The sequence below is a fragment of the Erpetoichthys calabaricus genome, chromosome 13, assembly GCF_900747795.2.
Source record: "Erpetoichthys calabaricus chromosome 13, fErpCal1.3, whole genome shotgun sequence".
Taxonomy (NCBI): Eukaryota; Metazoa; Chordata; class Cladistia; order Polypteriformes; family Polypteridae; genus Erpetoichthys; species Erpetoichthys calabaricus.
In genome coordinates, this window is record NC_041406.2 from 84,835,811 (window position 1) to 84,858,539 (window position 22,729).

General features: G+C 38.7%; 1 protein-coding gene across 1 annotated transcript in view; it reads right to left on the reverse strand.

Annotated features, from left to right (window-relative positions):
* The window catches only part of atp9b (ATPase phospholipid transporting 9B), a 320,223-nt gene that overhangs the window by 77,860 nt on the left and 219,634 nt on the right, over nucleotides 1-22,729 (reverse strand). Inside the window, exons 14-15 of the mRNA XM_028817197.2 lie at nucleotides 4,271-4,383; nucleotides 1,973-2,221 (exon numbers count right to left, since the gene is read on the reverse strand). Of these exons, the coding sequence (XP_028673030.1) occupies nucleotides 1,973-2,221; nucleotides 4,271-4,383 (362 nt within the window). The remainder of the gene's footprint in view (nucleotides 1-1,972; nucleotides 2,222-4,270; nucleotides 4,384-22,729) is intronic.

Genomic DNA, 22,729 nt, shown 5'->3' on the forward strand with positions numbered 1-22,729 from the left:
TATATAGTGCAAAGGACAGAATTGCAGGAAGCCTAGCTGTAAATCTACCCAGCAGGACCTTTTGTAATTAATAGTGTACCTACTGGTAGAAGCTGAAGGTAAAACACTGCCACTATGTAGGAAAAATGTTTTAGATGCATCAGCTTCCAAAAGATAAAAGAATTAAGAATCTGCCTTACTGTTTAAGTGTTCGGCTGATTTGGAAGCTTCGCTATTCACTAAATTAGTTTTAAAGTTTCATTTTCCTTGACTTTACTTTAGGGTGGACTATGTCACTCTGACTAACAAATATATAATTCATCTTTTCAGATAACACTTCACAAAAAATAACTTTTTTCATGTCAAAGGTGCAAATGAATGTGTCTTTTACTAATTCCAACACACTTCTGTATACAGACACGCAAAAATTAAAGCAGAGTAGTGAATCATAAGCACACTCCTCATAAATATAAATGTAGGTCGTTCTTACAACAAAATAAAACTAATATGTTGGAATATGGCAATATTATACTGTATAATATTTAGCAGTTTTATTTTCACTCAATTTATTATATGACCAGTCTGACCATGGTATTTCTTCACAGAACACGTTTCCTAAATTCAGTTTTGACTTCCCCTAAATCGACGAGGGAGCTCTCCTCGTGATCCCTGGATGGAATGTTTACCTGGCCTTGGTACATTAGATTGAGAAAAAGATCACACTAATGAAATATGTAAAGCCCAAGGTGCGCATTGGGCAAACAGAGATGTCTGACCTAGTTGTTTCTGGTTACCTCTGGTAATTTTGACATCTCTACTTTATGTAAGCTGTTTTCATCGTGAGAAACAAAGATTTACTTCTGTCTATGCAGAAAAAGAAATTTGCATTCTTCACGTGTAAGAAAGCATCACAATTCCATAATTACACCACCCTTCATTATGTGTTACCAAAAATATAATGAGAATATGTGGAAGTGCTGCTTTAATGTGTCATCACTCAGTTGGGGATCCATAAATAGCCTACAGTATAAATGTATGTGTGGTAGGGGGTGGCAAACTATTTATCCCTGTACCTTTTAGCTTCAAGTGTTCCATTAATTAGCTTTCTCTACATGGGGATTCGTTTACAGCTTGCACTGCCTCCTCCAGGCTTAATGCTCAGCACAGAAGACGCGTGGAGGGTCTGGATTTGTAATCAATATGGACGCTATACCAACGGCAAAGGCGCCAGGCATTAATCCTTGTGTGTTTGCTCTAAATTAATGTCAGAAGATAGACATTTTCAAGTTTGCATCCTGCAAGTGACTAAGTATGGAGAAAATGGCAGTTATGAACAGGTGTTTCTGCAGTAATCAATTTGGCAATGCTTTTTTTTTGTTGTTGTTATGTTTCTGATAAATAAATACTCTGGTGCTCTACTAGAGATGTTGATCTGCAAGACGGGCTATTGACCTGTCATCAGCAGATAGCTTTAAATAAATATCACGCTTGATGGCCTGTTTGGCTGACCTGCTTAGGGTAAAATGTTAAATCAAGACAGAATCCTAACTTCGATATTGAATGCCATGTGATTAGGATCAGAATACCACTTTCCATATAATATAATGCAAAGATAAAATGATGAAATGGTGTTGTGTACATGGATTATAAATATAGTACATTTTGGTCATAAAAAAAAAATACCAAGTCAGGTTGTTTGTTGACAATTACATATAGTTAATAGTAATGCTATAATGAAGTTATCTTTAAATTTTGAAGCCACTGTGGGTTAAAATGTACCTACTAGTCATGGTATACTATCTCATTACTATAAGTTTTCACACTTAAGCAAGAACAGAACTAGACTTTCAGGCAGATTGAAAAGCATGTTGAATAACATCAGAACTTGAAATTACAAATGTATCTTCATAGGCTAAGATTTTTGTCTTTTTTTCTTTTTACTTTATATTTAGTGTCACGTCACCTGAAAGTCAATCAAGTGACACACACTGACCTCATCTGGACTTGACGCTTGATAAGTACGGTTCTCGTCACTGAAATCTTGGTCAGCTTCTGCATATTCGGTCTCGCCGGTGACCCCAGCTCGAGATTCGTACACTGGTGTTACGTTATGACACAAGGCGATTGCCTTCACAGCTTCATGAATGCGGCTGCTAACACTCCTGCGAACTTTTGGAGGTGGTGGCTGAGGTTTGCGGGATGGAGTGGAGCTGCTGCTGCTTCCAGCAGGTTGCCCAGTGACCTGTAAGGAGAAAAACAACATTTTTTTAAATGTACAAATGGCTTTATTTCCCATGTTAAAATACATGAGGGGCAAAAAGATGAAGGGAGTATATTTAAGGTACTGGATAAGGTATATTTTTTTTTAGCAATATGCAAGAGGAAAGAGTGCTAAACCACGTAGGTTCTCGGTAAACTTAAGATATGTGAAGGCATTCACACAATAAAAACAGCCAACACAGTTCTATGGAGAGAGGAAACGAGTCACTGCTATTTTCTTTTCCTCTATACCCAAACCTCCCCCTTATGAAATGTAATTCAGATTTCAGTGAAAGCACAAATTAAAAAAAAAATGTCTGTGCAGGTGTGGATTGCTTTCAGTTTTATTCAAGCGATCAACATGAGCTTATTTTTTTTGGCACTGAATGCTATTATTTATCATAAAATGCCATATCAGAACAAGAAGACACATGTAAGTGTCTTTCATGTCATCGTCTGAAACCCTTTTTGCCCCGGCAACAACCATCAATTTAGCTCTGTGGTGTCTAGTAGGCACCACACTGACCCAGCTGTATTTGACAGAATTTATCTGCTCCACTGAAGCAAATCATTTTTGATTATTAACCTCCTACCCGGGGAAAGGCCCTTTAAGGTTGGGATGTGAAATGACAACCTTCCCTGATCCCACCAGTGCTATCAAACATGTTACTGTTAACTTCAGACTAACTCCATCACAATTCCTTGCTTTTCACACACATACCACCCCCCCCCCCCCCCCCACCCCACCACCTTTTTCCCCCCCCTCTCTTTTCTTTTCTCTCCCTTTTGACTGGGTGTACGATCCACTGAACCATGAACATTCTGCCCATCAAATTACAGTGTTGTCTAATAAAAGGTTTAACTTTTCTGCTCATCTGGCTCGGCTTTTCAGCCACTGCTTTAAGCCTCCTGCATTTGCATTCTGAAAACACCAATGCCATTACGGCATCAAATAAATTAAGCCGATTTACTCTTCTGAATTATGTTATGTTTATTGATGCTTGTATAATTTAATTTCACACAAATTCCATTAAAGATTATGCCCTGTGTCACGAAATGCTTCCAGTGGGGAAATATAATCAGGTTATAATAGATTTGTGTGTTGCATTACAGTGGACCTACTAGACTATTGTCATCTTAATAATAAAAGAGCACACAAACAAGCAGATAAAATCAATGGCACATAAGAACCGCCGTCAAACTGTACTAAATGACTGGCAGTTTTCATTACCAGAGATTGGACGGGGCACAACATAACAATTTATTTATTTATTTATTTTTAAATTTAGGTAACTGTCAAATCTTTATCATATTAATACAATTTGGCAGTAGCAGGTAATTTCAACCTGAGGACACCAGCATTATGTGATGAAAAATGAATAAAGAAAAAAAAGTGTAGACAAATGTTTGAAAGAGAAAATTTCATACCATAATGGGCGAGGATAATCGCTTTATTTCAGTAATATTTTGAAATGATATATTCAGATAAATTGGAAACCAACACAAAAGTGAACACAACAAATACTTTCAATGAAAGGAATGGTACAGCATTTTAAAATGCACATTTCTAGTTGTTTAAAATATATTTTCTTTCATCTCATAAAACATATATTAACTCTACCCTTCAGATCATTTTTAAACACTCAGTACTATTAAAATAGGCTTTTTTTCTAATTTCTACTCAATTGGCTCTTCCTTTCTATGAAATGTTCAGAATTTGGAAACCCAGAATATGAATCTTTTTCTTGATGGGTTTTATGAAGAATGCTATTAAAGGAAGAAAATATATGACTTTTATATATTTACTAAACACTAACAGAGTGCTGTACTGCCAAAAAAACATAAATGAATCCTGAGTATATTCAGTGAAACAACGTGATGTGTGTCTTCAGTGCAACAGGAATAAAAAAAAATCAAAAACATAAACAGGAATTAACTGGATTCTTTTCTTACTAACTCCATTTATTTTTTTTAAATCCACACATAATGAAAAAAATGGTTAATACTGCGACATAAAAAAAAAAATGGTTACCTGGACATACGACTGTACAATGTGGCTCTGGATTTCGTCCATCGTATCTGTCCCATAGGACACAGTGCCCAGGTGGAGGCGCTTGAATACCATCTCATTTTGTGTCAGTGTACCTATAATTAAAGAAAAGAGGGAAAGAAGAAGAAAAAAAAAAGACAAATCAAGTCTGATGTAATGACACACTAAAGTTACTTTATTTGAAAGGAATTAATCTTTCTTGAACAGTTGCTGTAAAAGATACAGTTGTGACGGCTTGAATGCCAATAACCTCCTCAGGGACCCAGGGGCTGAGGGAAAAAAAAATCAAAGCTTTTTGTTTTTTTCTTTTTTAAGATAAATAAGAAGTTCTGTTTGGAAGTTGCAAAAAAAGGACAATTCTCCACTGCTCCACCAACTCGGTCATCTTGAGCCTTTAGAGAGATGACACAGTACTCGTATCTCAAATAGTACATATAGAATTTTCCATAAAGATGTGTTTTAGGGGAATCATTAAACACTGTGCATAGTGTGGGTGAGGAAATTAATTTTTTAGGAAAAAGTCCTACAGGCATCATTCCCTGGGTGGGAACAGCTGTGAGTTGTAGCAGACCTCAGAAGAATTCAGAAAAGCAGATGTAGGGATTTCTGTTAAAATTATTGCATGAAGATTTCTTTCAGTGTCTGTGAGGTACTGTACTTGCAGTGCAGTTTACGGCTTGAGGCCAGAACTGAGGTTATACGAGGCTAAGTTTAGCATCTGACATAATCTTTATTTTCGGGCAAGTCATTTCATTTCCTAACATTTGACTTCAATGATTCTGCATATTGGGTCTCAATTTAATAGGCCAACTTTGGCAAAAAAAAAAAGAAGTCCCTCGGTATCTGCAGTAAATAAATATTTTATTCATAATATACAAGGGTAGCAGAGTGCTAAACACTGCAACCTCACAGTTAACACCTTTGGGTTGGAATCTAGTGCTGTAACTGAAGCTTGCACCAGGGTTGGTGACAAAACAAATTTAGCAGAGGGGACTATGGGCTGTCAAGGTGGGACTGACGCACGATTACAATACAAATAAAACTCACAACATTTTCAGTTTACCTGGCTGTGCATGTATAACAGGCAAGAGCAAGTAGAACTTTCTACACAACGCAGTGCCTCAGGTTCACATGGCTGGTCAATCAGCCCAAAGACAAGCCGAGTTTGTGCCGATCAAACATGCACAAGGTGGCTCCCATAAGCAAACAACACTGAATACACTGCTAAGTGCAATGGCATATTGTAAAATTAAGTTATTAAAAAAGATACCCCGGGGTTAAATATTTATTTTGAGATTTGAGCTGATAATACAAACGCAGCTTATAACATGATGTTGGCCATCTTTTGCTATTGAACAATATCTGACAGCTTTTAAAATGTGTGCATTTTGTATTAACTTTACATCTTACTGCTTGGCCGACATAACCCTTCTGATTTTTAAGACCTGAACGGGACAGGTCAGTGTCAGTAATGGTTTCCACAACCACTTTGGTTACCTACTGATACCTTAAAGCAACTGAAATGAGAAGCCAGTTTAAAGTGTGATGATCAGCATGTTTCATCACATAATACTGTGCTGCAGATACCATAGGCTCTTGACAAGAAACAAAGTAAATAGGAATTCATTAACATTACGTGGTAATTGACCTTTTTGTTTGTCCAGTGCTAAAAATGTCAGACAAATTCAACATTCAGTATGAATCTGAAGTATTTCAAAAATAGGACAAAATGACAAACTGTATGTTATGCATCTTTTTATGTTGAATACTTTCCCAACACGTTTTATAATTATAGAACAATAAAACATTTCTGTTGTCAGTTAAGATTCTTACTCAAGTTCACAAGGTGAGTCAAAGGCAAGGACTGAGGTGACAGCCATATGGTTTAAAGATCAGCAATGTAGCCACTAGGCCACGCTTCCTGTCAATGACAGGGCAGAAAAAAAATAAATAAATAAACACACAAAAGTAACTTCTAAAAAATCATAAGAACAAAGATTTATTAATCCAAAGTGGCATCAGGCAGCCCGACTGAAAGGTGTATCTGTCATTTTCAGCTGCTGTAATTTCTTTGCAAAGAATTTAATTGGTATGCTTCAGTGGTAACAAGTACACTTAACTTGAGCTACACACTATCCTTCAACCCATCTACAAACTGATTAACTGGCATTGAAGTCTAGAAATTAAAACAGACCACACTGTTAAGAAAAAAGACAGATGTGGTCAATCTGAACTAAAAGGATTTTATAAAGCACTGCCCTTTTACAGAAGCATGCGCATGACTCTTTTATTAAAAACCCTGCTTTCATCATACTCCAGTGACGGACGCAAACGTGCAAATCTAAGCACGGTATAAATGAAATTATCTTACCATGCCTCTGATATTTTGCTGAGAAATTTCTTTTAGTTCCCCTTTATTAAAATTCTTAAAACGGTATGTGCAGGGATCTTTGAAAACTGATGATTTATGGAAAACCTGTATTTTTTTTCTTTTAATTTCAAATCACTCGACCTCACACAGACAAACATTTCATACTAAAGTAGGTGACAGAGACCAGCTACTTTCACATTACCGGTAAGTGTGGTTTTTTACTGTTATAGATATGGCTCTGTGGTTGGTAAAGACAGAAATGGAGCTTGTCATATTTATTAGTATTATTATTAGCACATAGCTAAACTTGCACAGAGAAGCCAAAATTTTTATACCCCCTTCTAGTTTGGCCACAATGTATGTTCTTGAAAAATTGGATCATTGTCTAAATGCTTACTACACTTGCTGGGTTCTTGGGGCCAAAACAGGTCCCATTATGACCTATTCATTAACTAATTTAATTTTCTCAACCTACATTTCATTACACAGGGTCAGGTCAGGGCACTGATGTCTAATATGGCAGGAATGGCTGAAACACAAGAACCAAACCTTGATGAGATGACAGTTTATGGTATAGCATTAACCAATTGAAATGTATGCAAATTCCTGTGGAACTGTCAAGCTCAGTAAGGCATCTGAATTGAGGACCACAATCAATTAGGCATCCAGGTCAAAATGAGAAGCATTACAATTCCTTAAAATCCTGGACGACCATAGGTCATTTACAGTAGGTGTGGGTAAGATGGTGTTGTCTGATTCCACTAGAGAAGGGGTGAATTTAGGGTCTCAGGGCACCAGTGATTACTGCAGTAGCACTGGGTGTGAGGCAAGAAGCAAATACAGTAGACAGTATGCCAATCCTTTGCAGGGTTCAGTTGTACACCCAAGCAGAACAGAGTGTACAGAAACTCATAAATAGAGTTTCAGTTTAGAATTTAGTTAAGATTGCGCACTGGGCATTGATCATAACACAAACCTTTGTGGGGTTATGTTGGGGCTACAAAGAGGGATGGATGTTAATTATTTTATAGCACATGAAGAACTAAATGTATTTAGAAAGCAAAAGAAAATGATCAAATTTGGTTGCACTTGTGGTCAGTTTCGTGAAAGTTTGGCTAAGGATTTAACAACATATGCTGGCCAGTGAAATGTGCGGTTTTTTCATACAAAAGAAGAAAAAGTAATGCCAAAGTAAAGCATTACATCTATATATCTATCTATCTATCTATCTATCTATCTATATATATATATATATATATATATATATATATATATATATATATATACAGTAATCCCTCGCTACTTCACGGTTCACTTTTCGCGGATTCACGACTTCGCGGGTTTTTAAATACAAGTGATTGCCCGCCTATCGCGGAAGTTATGTTCCAGACCCATCAGCAACAGGAGAAAATCCGCGATATAGAAAGACCATATAAATAAACATTTTTATAGTTTAAGCCTTAAAATACCCATCCCACATGCTTTAAACACATGTAAACTTATAAAACACACTTTGTTAACACATATGATATGTGGATGTCGGGCTAAGGATATGAGTAACATCTCACTATTATAAAACATTTTAACTTAACGCAAGATAAGACAGTGAGACAGGAAAATTGGTGATGTACAGGCTTTTAAATTATTGACAGGCAGAGCAACAAGCAGCACAAAGCCAGCACAAAGTCCACTTCTCCTTAGTGTTCATTCAGCTCCCCACCCCCTTGACAATGCGAACTGCGCCTCCTCTGGGGGTGGGGGTTGGGGAAGTATGGGGGTGGGGGTGGAGGGCGATTGGTTTGAGCGACAAGCAGGCATTTTGGCAGAAGCAGCACAAAGTCCATTTCTGCTCAGCGTCAGTTCAGCTGCCCCCCTTCACAAAGCGAGTGCAGACACATTGACGTCTGATCGCTGCGTGCAGTGTGCAGTGTTGGTCTGCGGTGTTTAAGAATGTAGAAAGTGTTTAAGAGCATAGGAAGTGTTTATAAGAGTGTGGGAAAGGTTAACAAGAGAGTGAGAAAGGTTTATAAGAGTGTGGGAAGAGTTTATAAAGCCTTAAAATATGTATAAATAATAAAATAAATATAGGACGCTACTTCGCGGATTTTCACCTATCGCGGGGGGCTCTGGAACGTAACCCCTGCGATAGGTGAGGGATTACTGTATATCTATATATCTATATATATCTATATCTATATCTATATATATATATATATATATATATATATATATTGTGGGATATGGCCGGCCATTCATCCCGGCCAATACCCCCAGGCCACTAGATGGAGCCCTCCTTGCAACGTGGAGATGCCCCGAATTCCAGCAGGGCATCATGGACTATGGAGTTTTAATACACAGCCCTGCTGGATAACGTTGGGGCTGCCAGGGGATGCTGCAGGGAGAAACAGACAAGTTTATTTTCCATACAGCCCGGAAGTAAATCCTAGTCACATGGTTGAAAGAAATAAAGTGCTTCCGGGCTGATGAAGAAAAGAAGTTTTTACCTGACCCGGAAGTGATAGAAAGTCATATGGACTGAGGAACAGAAACATGGCCACGGACTATAAAAGGATTGTGGGAGATCCCAGATGGCGAGCTGAGCTGGGAGGAAGGGTGGCTAAGTGTCTGGGAGTGGAGGATTGTGTATTGATTATTGACTGATTATTGATTATATGAGTATTGTGGAGTGTAGGTGCTTTGTGCACTTCATTAGTGTCCGAATAAATAATTACTGGACTTTTATCTGGTGTCTGATCTGAGGGTTCAAGGGGTCGACAGGGCCTCCATCTGTTACTATATATATATATATATATATATATATATATATATATATATATATATATATATATATATATAAACGTCTACATGTGGTATTGCAAGGCTACAGCATGAAGCTCAAAGAGTCAGAGTCGACAATGCGGCCCCAAGTTAACAAGTCGGAAAAAGAGTGATGTGCGAGGCTACGGCATGAAGCTGAAAGAAAGCGACTCCGTCGCTAAACTGAAACCAGCGATGAAAGACAATCTAGCTTTGCTGCTAATACACAAGCGAAGCGAGCACATCGGCAAAACAAAACTTCCGAGGAGAAACTCGCTTAGCCGCTGATAGACAAGGGGGGTGAGTGTATCAGCAAAACGAAACCGCCAACTCTGCATTTCAATTTTTTTTCCCTGACGATTTCAGTAGTTTCTAGGAGTGTGGGTTTTTTACAGTACGGGCTTACACAGCTATTAAATATATAAAATCCAACATCTGTCTGTATGACTGCCTACTTTTCATGAGAGAACTACCTAACGAATTTAGATCGTTTTTTTTTTTCTGTAATTTGCTTGAACATTCGGTTGATTTTGCGACTTCTCTCATCGCGCTAAGTATCATAGTTCACTTGTGGTAACGATTTATTTGCGCGAATCCAAGAGAGTGGCTGTGGGTCGAGGGGCAGGGCCCTCTTCACTCACAAGGCAGCCTCTGTTCAAATCGCTCTACCTCTCGCCATGTGTTGGAGCGTACCTTGCTTCCACATAGCTAGGCAAGGTCTGTTTGTTCAACAGACATTATCTACTGATTGTTAAGGAGTAAGGTTTGATGGTTTTGTGAGAGAGATCAAAGCTGCGTTTGTTTTAGAGGGTAGCTACTGATTGGCAGAGATATCATGGCCACGTGTTTATCTCCCCACGCAGGGAAAGCTCTCCTGTCAGAACTGAACACGATCAGATACAGTGCCAACATTTGACGTTCAAGCGCATCTACCTTCTGCTTGGCTTTAATTGATTTTTAAAGGTTGTCCTGTTTCACTACTACATGGGTGGAGCCGCGGGGGACAGCTAGTCTACTATATAATAAAACACTAAGGTCTGTGTGTCCAGTCCCTCAGAGCAATCTGATTGGTCAGTTTGGCTTTGGTGATGCAACAAAAGAGAAAGTGTGAGTGTGAGACACACGAGGAGGAGTAAGGACACACATTGAGGGAGTCGCCTTCAAAGACAGAAGTATAAAACCGAACAGGAGGTGAAACAGCACCTCGAAAATAACGAGAGTCTCAGAAGCTGGCTTTATGGGAACGAGCTTGAGAGAGGAATGGAACTGAAAGTACACAAAATGCAAGAGAGAAAAATATTTGCTATTTATAATTATTTTTTTACATGTCTTTTACAGGTACTGTGGTTAGTTTTATAGTAAGTAATTATACAACATACTAAGCTACAGTTTTTGTTAAGTAATGAGTATTGCAATTAAGTTACTTTTAAAAATAATGTTCTCCAACACCGGTGGTGATTGAAATAGCCCGTGTTTTTGTGTATCTTATGCAAATGGACAAAACAAAAAAGAAGAAGAAATTAACCTTCATCACATACTCCACTTCCTCAACTAGAATATGTGATAGATGCACTTTCAGTAGAAATAACACTCATGACTCTTATACCATTGACAGCTTTGCACATCTAGACTCTCCTTTGTAAAAACTGCACAGGTTATTTCAAAATTGGACGAGGAGCACCGCAAAACAGGAACTTCCCACTTCTGTGACCCATTTGACTAACCCAATCCAGAAATCTGTTTAAGCCCATTCACTGCAGCTTTGGTTGGATATTTCTGGTCTTATCCTGTTCAAGTAACTTTTCAAACATCCTAGATCTCCTGTACACTGTAGGACTTTTCAGGAAATTTCTGTCTACTTCATTTTGTGTGGTATCTTCTTAAATCTTCCGGACCCTGATGCACAGAAGCATCTCTAAAGACATGACGCTCCCACTAGCATTGTTCATGATAAGAACTGCGTCCTCAGAATGATGTGCACCATTAAATGTGTGGTAAACATGTAGCAGGGATACATAAATATAAATCTGTTTATTTATGCCCAGTGCATAAATCTTGTTTATAGCTGCCTTTTTTGCTTGTATATAAATGTTTATGTATATGTGAAGGTCAATGCCTGTTAACAGAAGATGGAATAGCATGGCACTTACTTACAGCATTTACCCTCTCTGGTGAAAAAGCTTCCAGTTGTACCTCATATGTCTGTTTCTGTTATGTGGATTTAAAATGTAGCCCAGTAAAACACGGCTCTCTCCCTTCTTTTCGATTACTTTCACAAAAACCGTTAACCAGTTTACAAAGCCAAAAGCCTCCACACATCAGCTATCTGCAGCTCCAGAATGACCCTTCCTCATCTCACCATTTCTTCATGTCTTGATCCAAGCAGTTAAGTTTCCACCTGAACTATAATTTAGGTCAGTGCTTTCATGGCTTGATGCATCTCCACGAAAACACAGTGAGATCATACTGTTTTTCTTTTCCTAGTGGGTTGCGCTGTCTGCCTTTCATCGCTTAGCCATTTACACTTACTTTAGTTATGAACAGGTTCATGCCACCATCATAGTCAAAGCAGCACCATTAAACGTCTCAGAACTGGACTGTCTCTCTTTGCATTAGCTTTGTGGATTATTCAATTTGTGTGTTTGGGTGGTGGAATTTTGTTGGAGAATACAGTTTATTTTGTACATAGCCATGGTCACGCATAGTCTGTACAAATATTTGTTTTTGTTATATGCATATTGATGTTTGATTTAGTATCCTTTGCCTAATTTAATATATCCTTTTTTATACTTCCATTCTATTAATAGTTGTCTTTCTTGTTCTTCATGGGACAGGAAGGTTGGTGGATATGGATTGATTTTGGCTAAGTCCAAACTTAGCTCAGCTTCTTGTTCTGTGCTTGGAATGTTTAAATTTGATATCCTTCCAACGAGTGGTGCCTTCATAATTGCTTTGTATGTTCCTTTACCTTTGTGGCATCATTTAGGTTAGGGGAGTAACTTTGGAACAGTTGCATTTTATATGAGGCAATGCAAAGAATCATCATTGCACATAAGTGGAATTCTCTTTTTCAGTCTTGTCAGTTAAGCCAGACAGTTAAGGCTCCTTAAGCCTTGAACTTCATAGACAGGTGTGTCCAATCATGAGATATAAAGGTATTTAAGGAGGTCAATTGCAAGTTGTGCTTCCTTCCCTCTGACTCTCCTCTGAAGAATGACAGCATGGGATCCTCAAAGCAACTCTCCAAAGATCTGAAAACAAAGATTGTTCAGTCTCACGATTTAGGGGAAGACTACAAAAAGCTATCTCATAGGTTTCAACTATAAGGAATGGAATCAGGAAATGGAAGGCCACAGGCACAGTTGCTGTTAAACCCAGCAGGTCTGGCAGGCCAAGAAAAATACAGGAGCGGCATATGCGCAGGATTGTGAGAACGGTTACAGACAACCCACAGATCACCTCCAAAGACCTGCAAGAACATCTTGCTGCAGATAGTGTATCTGTACATCATTCTACAATTCAGCGCAATTTGCACAAAGAATATCTGTATGGCAGGGTGATGAGAAAGAAGCCCTTTCTGCACTCACGCCACAAACAGAGTTGCCTGTTGTATGCCAATGCTCATTTAGACAAGCCAGATTAATTTTGGAACAAAGTGCTTTGGACTGATGAGACAAAAATTGAGTTATTTGGTCATAACAAAAAGCTCTTTGCATGGCCGAAGAAGAACACCACATTCCAAGAAAAACACCTGCTACCTGCTGTCAAATTTGGTGGAGGTTCCATCATGCTGTGGGGCTGTGTGGATAGTTCAGGGACTGGGGCCCTTGTTAAAGTCGAGGGTCGGATGAATTCAACCCAATATCAACAAATTCTTCAGGATAATGTTCAAGCATCAATCACACAGTTGAAGTTACGCAGGGGTTGGATATTCCAACAAGACAATGACCCAAAACACAGTTCAAAATCTAGAAAGGCATTCATGCAGAGGGAGAAGTACAATGTTCTGGAATGGATGTCACAGTCCCCTGACTTGAATATCATCGAAAATCTATGGGATGATTTGAAGCAGGCTGTCCATGGTCGGCAGCCATCAAATTGAACTGAACTGCAGAAATTTTGTATGAAGAATGGTCAACAATACCTCCATCCAGAATCCAGACATTCATCAAAGGCTATAGGAGGACAGTGTCTAGAGGCTGTTAGATTTGCAAAAGGAAGCTCAACTAAGTATTGATGTAATATCTCTTTTGGGGTGCCCACATTTATGCACCTGTCTAATTCTGTTATGATGCATATTAAATATTTTCTGTTAATCCAATAAATGTAATGTTAGTTTATTTATTTTGCGCTACAGGAGTATTTTGTAATTATATTTTTCTCCCACATCCTAAAGTTGTGCACAGTTGGTTAATAGGCAAAACTAAATCAGCCTGTTATGAATCCGCTTGGGTTTGTGTGAGTGAGTGTGCCCTGTGATGGACCATCCAGAGTTGGCTCTTTCCTTGCTTGGCTCCCATACTCCTAAAGAGGATCTAGCAGGCCTAAAAATGGATGGAAGGCCAAGTGAATTGATTGTTGAATTACTGGTAGCAGGTATTGATGTAATTCAGTAAATAATATTTACTCTACAAAGATCTTTGAACATTTTTTTTCTTAAGCATATATTGTACTTGCTACTGGCAGAATTCAGTTATGTTTCAGACAAACGTGCGTCTCTCCTGCACAGTCACATTAAACTCTATGTTACTATTTTATTTCTTAATGAAGCTGGCTATGGTAAATCACGAATATGTAGATGAAAAAGTCACTAAACAGTAAGAAGTCATTACTAACTTGTATCGGGACTTCTGTAACAGAATTGATTAAACTTAACTTTATTTGAATTTCATCCCAGCTCTCAAAGTAAGCCAGTGAAGGTCCTTTTCTGCTTTGTTTTTACTTATGCTGCTCAGTTTGTTAATTCAGCGTATTTATCCTTCTTAAAAATCTTCTGACAGTAGAAGACCTTCACGACAACTGACTTAACATGATGAAGTCTTATGCTCCCACAATACTTTGATGCACAAGAAACCAAATTTCCCCCTGGGGATGGATGGAGGGATGGATTCTTTCTTTCTTGCTTTTTTTCTTTCGTTCTGTCTACTGTACAAGTGTTACAAATGAATGCATCACTGCTAAAAATGAGCTGCTCACCTAATACCATATGAATGTTAATAAGTATGTCACTTACTGTTGTTCATGGTGAAATATCCACCTTTTTGACTTCTTCTGTGTGAAATGTTCACTACTGCTGGCACCATGAACACAGAACACAGGGACACAGAACAGTTAGACATAAGCAGAACACAAGCCTGTGATTTGAAGGGTTACTACAACATAATATGGCTGAGCTCATCAAGTATAGAGGATTTAAAAATAATATTTCTATCATTATGGAATGCTCAGCAAGGCACTTGCACTTCTGCTGTGTACATATCCATCTAGCCATTACACAAACCTACATGATCCAGGCTCAGGCTTGTAACATTCATACTCATTGAGTGCAATAGAGCAGTGCTCCGCAACCTTTTCTCACCTACAACACACCAAAGTTCTTCCTAGAATTCCGCGGCACATCAAAAGCCAAAATATATAGCAGTGGCGTAGCTAGGGCGGGGAGGGGGGGGGGCTGTCCGCTCCGAGTGCCAGCTATTTAGGGGCGTCCAAACTACGGTAGTTTCCTTTTTTTTTTTTTTGTTCCTTGAGGAGGCGCAAAAAAAAATTTCTTTCAGCTTTGGGGTGTCAAATTTTTCACCGCCCCGGGCAACATGAACTCCAATTTATTTTTCAGCTTTAGGGCATCAAATTTTTCACCGCCCTGGGCAACATGAACTCCAATTTATTTTTCAGCTTTAGGGCGTCAAATTTTTCACGGCCCCGGGCAACATGATCTCCAGCTACGCCACTGATATATAGATATTAATTTAGCTGATCGCCGCAAATGATGCATTGTGGCTTTGGAGCCGTTTCATCACCACACCACAAGAATCCATATCGAATGTAGTCTTCATTGTACTTCCTTTTCACAATCTTCTTTGTTTTTTTTGCAACACTTGTGTTGGGTTCTTCATCATCTGTACGTGAAGACAAATCTTTTCCACGTAAAAATTTATCCATATTTAAAGGGTTATAAAACTAAATATGAATCACATAAAGAACGTTAACCATACACAATTCAGCAACACAACTAATAGTAATGAATGATAACTACTGTCGCAAGACGAGTGAATGCGACGTAGCACGACTAATACGTCAGCTTGAATTGAATCTAGGTGAGGGCACGGAGCGCTCTGCCTATCAAAGCATATTAAGCAGTTGTCTGGCGACTACGTAGGGCCTACGTCGTAGGCGACAGGCGCCAGGCGATGGGATTTATTATTTCAGAGAAATGACACAGAAAATTATGAAACCTTTAAAAGGCTATTTACGCGAATATTTCATTGCACGTATTCTCGTTATTGTGTTTCTAAGGACGACCGTTGAAATATTATTTAGTTAGAAAATTGTCTTATTTGACCGCGTCACACCTGTATCAGCTCAAGGCACACCAGTGTGCCGTGGCACACCGGTTGCGGAGCACTGCAATAGAGGAACCTTGCCTGGATAAGACTCCATTCTGTCAACTGAGCATGCTCACAGACACATAGTCAGACCATCTGGGCCAATTTATTGGAGGATGAGGAAGAGAATACCAGGTGTTTGGAGAAAAACCAATGCAGAGACGGTCAGAGCACATAAACTCAACATAAACAATGACCAGGTCAAGTTTTTTAACTGACTGATGATATATGGAACAGTATTTTAAATCATCAACTAATTAGTTAATAACTATAATAGGCTTCAGACACTGGTAAGTATAAAAGTTATGAGTTTTCCTGCAGTACTGCTCCCTTTAACAATGGCATTTTCAAATGCAACCAGTGAAAAGATTAAAGCCCTCCCTGCAGATTAAGTACAAATTATCTGTCCTACTGTTTCAGCACCATTTGTTCATTTATCACACAACGTCTAGTATTTCTGGTCAGTGTCAATATGCTTTGCATCCTTGCAGTTAACAGATGTCTTCTCTTGTCGAATGAATTACTTTATGTTTCATGCACTGGTAGCCACAGATGTGTCACTATAGCAACATCATTAATTTCAGATCTTACCGGAAACATGCTCTCCAATCAAACCTAATTATACCATATTGCTTTCTTGTCCAACAATAAGGAAACTATAATGTAATTATTGGGACACTTCATTTTCAATCCTGTCGTGGCAAATGCAAGAACTGCAGTGATGGACGCTTCTTGTCAAAATGTGTATTGATGAAGCACAAACCCAATTTGCAGTCATAAGGCAACTACCTTCCAATTATGTTAGTGCCAGAGCATTCCTCAGGCCCAACAACTCTAATTCTTTTCTGTTTTCTGTGAGACCAGCCTATCACATTTGACAAACAGGTAATAACATTCTGCTCTCAGTTTCCTTCTTTAGCAATGCAGCAAACTACCACATGGTTTGCTTTTAAAGTGGTGCTTGAACTTCTAAAAGACTCCACTGATACAGATTTATGGTGCAATCCCTCAAAATGTAATACTAAAAATGAAAACTACCATCGGGCATATATAATTTGCATGGAAAGTTTATGCATATCCTAGGAGCACTACTCTAGATAATGACAGACTCAAAATGACATGAGAAATAACAAGGGGATCTTAAAAGAATCTACAGTAGAAATCTGACACGTTTATATAAAGGTACAATAATCCACATGTTATTGTGGCAGGACTGGCAAGGAGATTGAATGCAGTATAAACTGAAGGTGGGCAAATTTAGCTACAGACAGCAGCGGAATAATCTGCTTGAAAAGCTGCGAGTTTAGTTTTGGGCATAAAGGTCCATCCCTTTCACACATTAGCAAATGCATTTAATCCAGTTCAAGGGCAAAGAGGCTGAAGTCTACACCGACAGCACTAAATAAAAAACCATGGGGTTCCAGTTCTACACACTGTTGAGTCCCACACAAATCTAATGCACATGCCTTTGGGGATGTGTGTAGTATTTAAGGATATTTAAAGAGAAGGTTATGAAGCGGCAGAGATAAAACCAAAAGTAACGGGAATGTGATTTAAAAAAAATAATACAATCCAGAATTGGATGTTATTGCATTGCCAGGCACACAAGGAGATACCAGAGTGAATAGCGTTAGGGTGATTTATGACTGACAATTCACCTGACATTTTTTTGTTGAGTTTAGGAGCAAACTGAAGCCCTCAGAACTAACTGGAATTAACATACAAAGAACATCCAAACAGAAAACATCTTTGCTAAGAATCAAACCAAGATCTAAAGAGATTTAAAGAAAGATGCAAAATTACTTCTTAATCCTTCTAGAAAAGAAGAGTTAACATTAATAGGCATTGTAATATTTCGGTACATTTTTTGGGTTCTCTTCTTAAACTTTGCAAAGAAAAGAATTTAACTACCCTTACCATTTTAGCCATTTTTCTTTTGACTGTGTATATGTATGATATACAGTTAGGTCCATAAATATTTGGACAGAGACAACTTTTGTCTAATTTTGGTTCGGTACGTCACCACAATGAATTTGAAATGAAACAACTCCGATGCAGTTGAAGTGCAGACTTTCAGCTTTAATTCAGTGGGGTGAACAAAACGATTGCATAAAAATGTGAGGCAACTAAAGCATTTTGTGAACACAATCCCCTCATTTCAGGGGCTCAAAAGTAATTGGACAATTGACTCAAAGGCTATTTCATGGGCAGGTGTGGGCAAGTCCGTCGTTATGTCCTTATCAATTAAGCAGATAAAAGGCCTGGAGTTGATTTGAGGTATGGTGCTTGCATGTGGAAAATTTTGCTGTGAACAGACAACATGCGGTCAAAGGAGCTCTCCATGCAGGTATAAGAAGCCATCCTTAAGCTGTGAAAACAGAAAAAACCCATCTGAGAAATTGCTCCAATATTACGAGTGGCAAAATCTACAGTTTGGTACATCCTGAGAAAGAAAGCAAGCACTGGTGAACTCAGCAACGCAAAAAGACCTGGACGTCCACAGAAGACAACAGTGGTGGATGATCGCAGAATCATTTCCATGGTGAAGAGAAACCCCTTCACAATAGCCAACCAAGTGAACAACACTCTCCAGGGGGTAGGCATATCGATATCCAAGTCTACCATAAAGAGAAGACTGCATGAAAGTAAATACAGAGGGTTCACTGCAAGGTGCAAGCCACTCATAAGCCTCAAGAATAGAAAGACTAGATTGGACTTTGCTAAAGAACATCTAAAAAAGCCAGCACAGTTCTGGAAAAACATTCTCTGGACAGATGAAACCAAGATCAACCTCTACCAGAATGATGGTAAGAAAAAAGTATGGAGAAGGCGTGGAACAGCTCATTATCCAAAGCATACCACATCATCTGTAAAACATGGTGGAGGCAGTGTGATGGCTTGGGCGTGCATGGCTGCCAGTGGCACTGGGACACTCGTGTTTATTGATGATGTGACACAGGACAGAAGCAGCTGAATGAATTCTGAGGTGTTCAGAGACATACTGTTCGCTCAAATCTAGCTAAATACAGCAGTCACATTGATTCATGATACAGATGGACAATGAGCCAAAACATACAGCCAAAGCAACCCAGCAGTTTATTAAAGCAAAGAAGTAGAAAATTCTTGAATGGCCAAGTCAGTCACCTGATGTTAACCCAACTGAGCAGGCACTTCACTTATTGAAGACTAAACTTCAGACAGAAAGGCCCACAAACAAACAGCAACTGAAAGCCACTGCAGTGAAGGCCTGGCAGAGCATTAAAAAGGAGGAAACCCAGCATCTGGTGATGTCCAGGAGTTCAAGACTTCAGGCTGTCATTGCCAGCAAAGGGTTTTCAACCAATTATTAGAAATTAACATTTTATTTCCAGTTATTTAATTTGTTCAATTACTTTTGAGCCCCTGAAATGAAGGGATTGTGTTCAAAAAATGCTTTAGTTGCCTCACATTTTTATGCAATCGTTTTGTTCAACCCACTGAATTAAAGCTGAAAATCTGCACTTCAACTGCATCTGAGTTGTTTCATTTAAAATTCATTGTGGTAATGTACAGAACCAAAATTAGAAAAAAAGTTGTCTCTGACCAAATATTTATGGACATAACTGTAGCATATGCACAACCTTTTAAGAATGTTTACGGTATTTCAACGAAACTTTTACTATATAACAGGGGTGGGCAAAGTCATTCCTGGAGGGCCGCAGTGGTTGCAGGTTTTTGTTCAAACCCGGTTGCTTAATCAGGAAACAATCCTTGTCAATTATTCAATTTAATAGCTTCTTAGTGCTTTAACTCTGCCATGTCAGGTCATTCTCATATCCTACATTTTTTTTCTTTTCTAAGGATATCATCCAAATAATCTGAAGTCTAAAACAGAGGAGTAATTTTCAGTGTTTCACTTTTGTCTCTTCACTTTCGTTCCAAGTATTTAATTAAACCAAATAGTGCACAATAAATACACACAGGTGTAAATGAAAACAAGTTAAATGGAGAAATGCTGGCTTCTTTTGTCACTAGCATCTTATTGCTAATAAGGAGCAATTAAAAACCAAGAATACAGCTGTTTAAGAATAAAATAAGCTATAAGAGTTCAAAATCTTAACAAGCAAGACAACTAAAGTGAAGCAATAGTGTTCATTGAGCAATAAGTGCTTCTTACTAAGCAATTAGTTTGGAACAAAAACCTGCAGCCACTGCGGCCCTCCACTGCTCTATAATCTCGCTCCATCCTCTATTTTGGTATGCCCGTCTCCCTACATTTCAAGTCGTAACCTTAAATCTTTGAAAGGTGGTCTGCTTATAATTCCAAGAGCCAAGCTTAAAGATGTGGTGTGGTGGCTTTTTGCCGTTAGGCACATAAAATCTGGAATACTTTACCAACAGAAATTCACCAGGCTAATACTGTGGAACATTTTAAAAAACTGCTAAAAACCCATTATTTTAATTTGTTTTATTCATAGCTGCATTTTAGTTGTAGTCCTAGTAGACTATATGGGTATTGAATTGTCAAATTCTTCAGGGATCTGCAATCGTTACTAATCTCGATTTTTCTCTGATGGTTTTCCTCGGTTCCTCTGTGGTGGCGATTTGCGTCACCACCACCTGATTGAGGCACCATGCAGCCACCTGTGATAGATGGAATGCAGGCAGATGTCCCAGCTTTCCATGACACCGACTTCATTGAATCCTCTCATATGAAGCCTGAAAGCAAAGAGGTATGAATTAAGAACATTTATGTTAGGTAGAATGTCCAGTGGGGGCTGAGTGGTCTTTTGGTGTTGAAAACCCTGCAGATTTAGTTTTTTTTGTTTTTTCGCCAGTCTAACTGGGGTTTTTTTGTTTTGGTTTTTCTGCCCTCCCGGCCATCTGACCTTATCACCAGACTCATCTTTACAGACTTACATTATGACACTGTATATAAGAATGCTACTCTTCTATTTGATATTTATCTTGCTTCTCTTTTCTTGTAACTTTCTCTTTGATACCTTGTAAAGCACTTTGAGCTACATTGTTTGTATGAAAATGTGCTATATCCTCTTTAATAAAGCCCGTGTGCGTCCAGTGTCTGTGTGTGTGTGTCTTCTGGTGAAGTGCGCATGCGCGGGGCACGGTGCGCTGCTTCAAAGGCCGCCTGACGAGTCACACAAGACAGAGAGGACGGGACCTATAAAATATTGCACGGCAGATCCAATCGGATTTCGGTAAATGAGGTAAGACTTAAAACATAAAACACGAAAAATCCAATCGGGTACTGAGACGCGGAGACCAGCTTCCCCATTGTTGTGCAAGTGTTCACTCTGAGGGTGTCAGATTTGCGATTAAGAAAGCTTGGCCCGGCAAAGTGTAAAGTGTCAGTCGTTGAAGGGGTTTTCCTAAATATACGAATTTTCATGATATTACAATACGATGACTTTTAAAAGCAGATTTATTTTCATGCACATTACATCAGTTGCTGGGGAGAATCTGCTGATTGCCCACCGTTGTGATAGAAAATTAAACGCATATTACGGACAGCAAAGCCAGTACTACAGTCAGAGAAAATTACAGGCATTTTACAGGAAAAATTTAATGAGGTAAAAGGTCCCTTGCCATTTAATATAGACTGTTCCTACTAATGTTTATGGAATACTGTTCTAGCGCCCGTTATTGTAAAGAGCTTAATGTCTAGTAAATAAATGTTGTTGTATTCTACGTCACGTGAGTCTGATGCCAAGAAGTTAATGATAGTGACTTTAAATATATCCACGATCCAGTGCTGGAAAAATATTTCTGTGCAATGAATACATCTGTTTTGTCATGTAACAGTGTTCACAAATGTTATTTTAAACTGTAAGGTTTTTTTTTTATATTGATGAACAAGTTAATACTGGAAAGGGGCAAATTATCAGCCCCGTACAACATGCAATAATTACCTCTTTGACTTTCACTCATCACTCATTTTCATCACAGACATCAATGTCTGAAGCTGGCTATCTCAGTTTCGACGTCTTAGCAGGGGCCAGGATTGGACGCCTATATCCTTCAGCACCCGAATCGTTACACTTCAATCTACCTTAGCAAAGGCCAAGGCCGACCACTTCAGCTGCAGTACCTTAGAGGAGAGGAGACTAAGTGGGGACCTCATCCAGGTATCTAAAATCCTCAAAGGCATTGATAAAGTTGATCCAGCAACATTCTCTCAGATTAAAGGTGTTTCCTTTTAGGGGCAATATAGCTCCCTAGTTGGAATAAGTTCTTTTATAAATGCAGCGTTTTAAGTAACCGAGAACTATATAGATATTATATTAAAAGGCGATACCTCTCCCATAGTGATACAGCGGTAAACATCACATAAGAGAAAATAACTTAGCTTTCTTTATTGACGATTTACGCGGCATTACAGACGGGAAGCCATAATAGCAAGACAATACCAAGGTGGGATCTTGATCTATACAGTCTGCCATTTTTCGTCGCTGCGCTGGAAGGCTTTTCAGGACGGATGACGATATCTCCCATCCGTCCGTTGGCTTCGAAGTATATGGCTGCTCTCCAAGTCTTTATATACTGTCTTCTCCACGTGCAGACCCTTACTTAGGTTCCAAACAAGGAAAGGAGAGGATTCGATTTCATCTCTAACATACAGAAATGGTACAATGCCCATTTTTGTATTTGTAC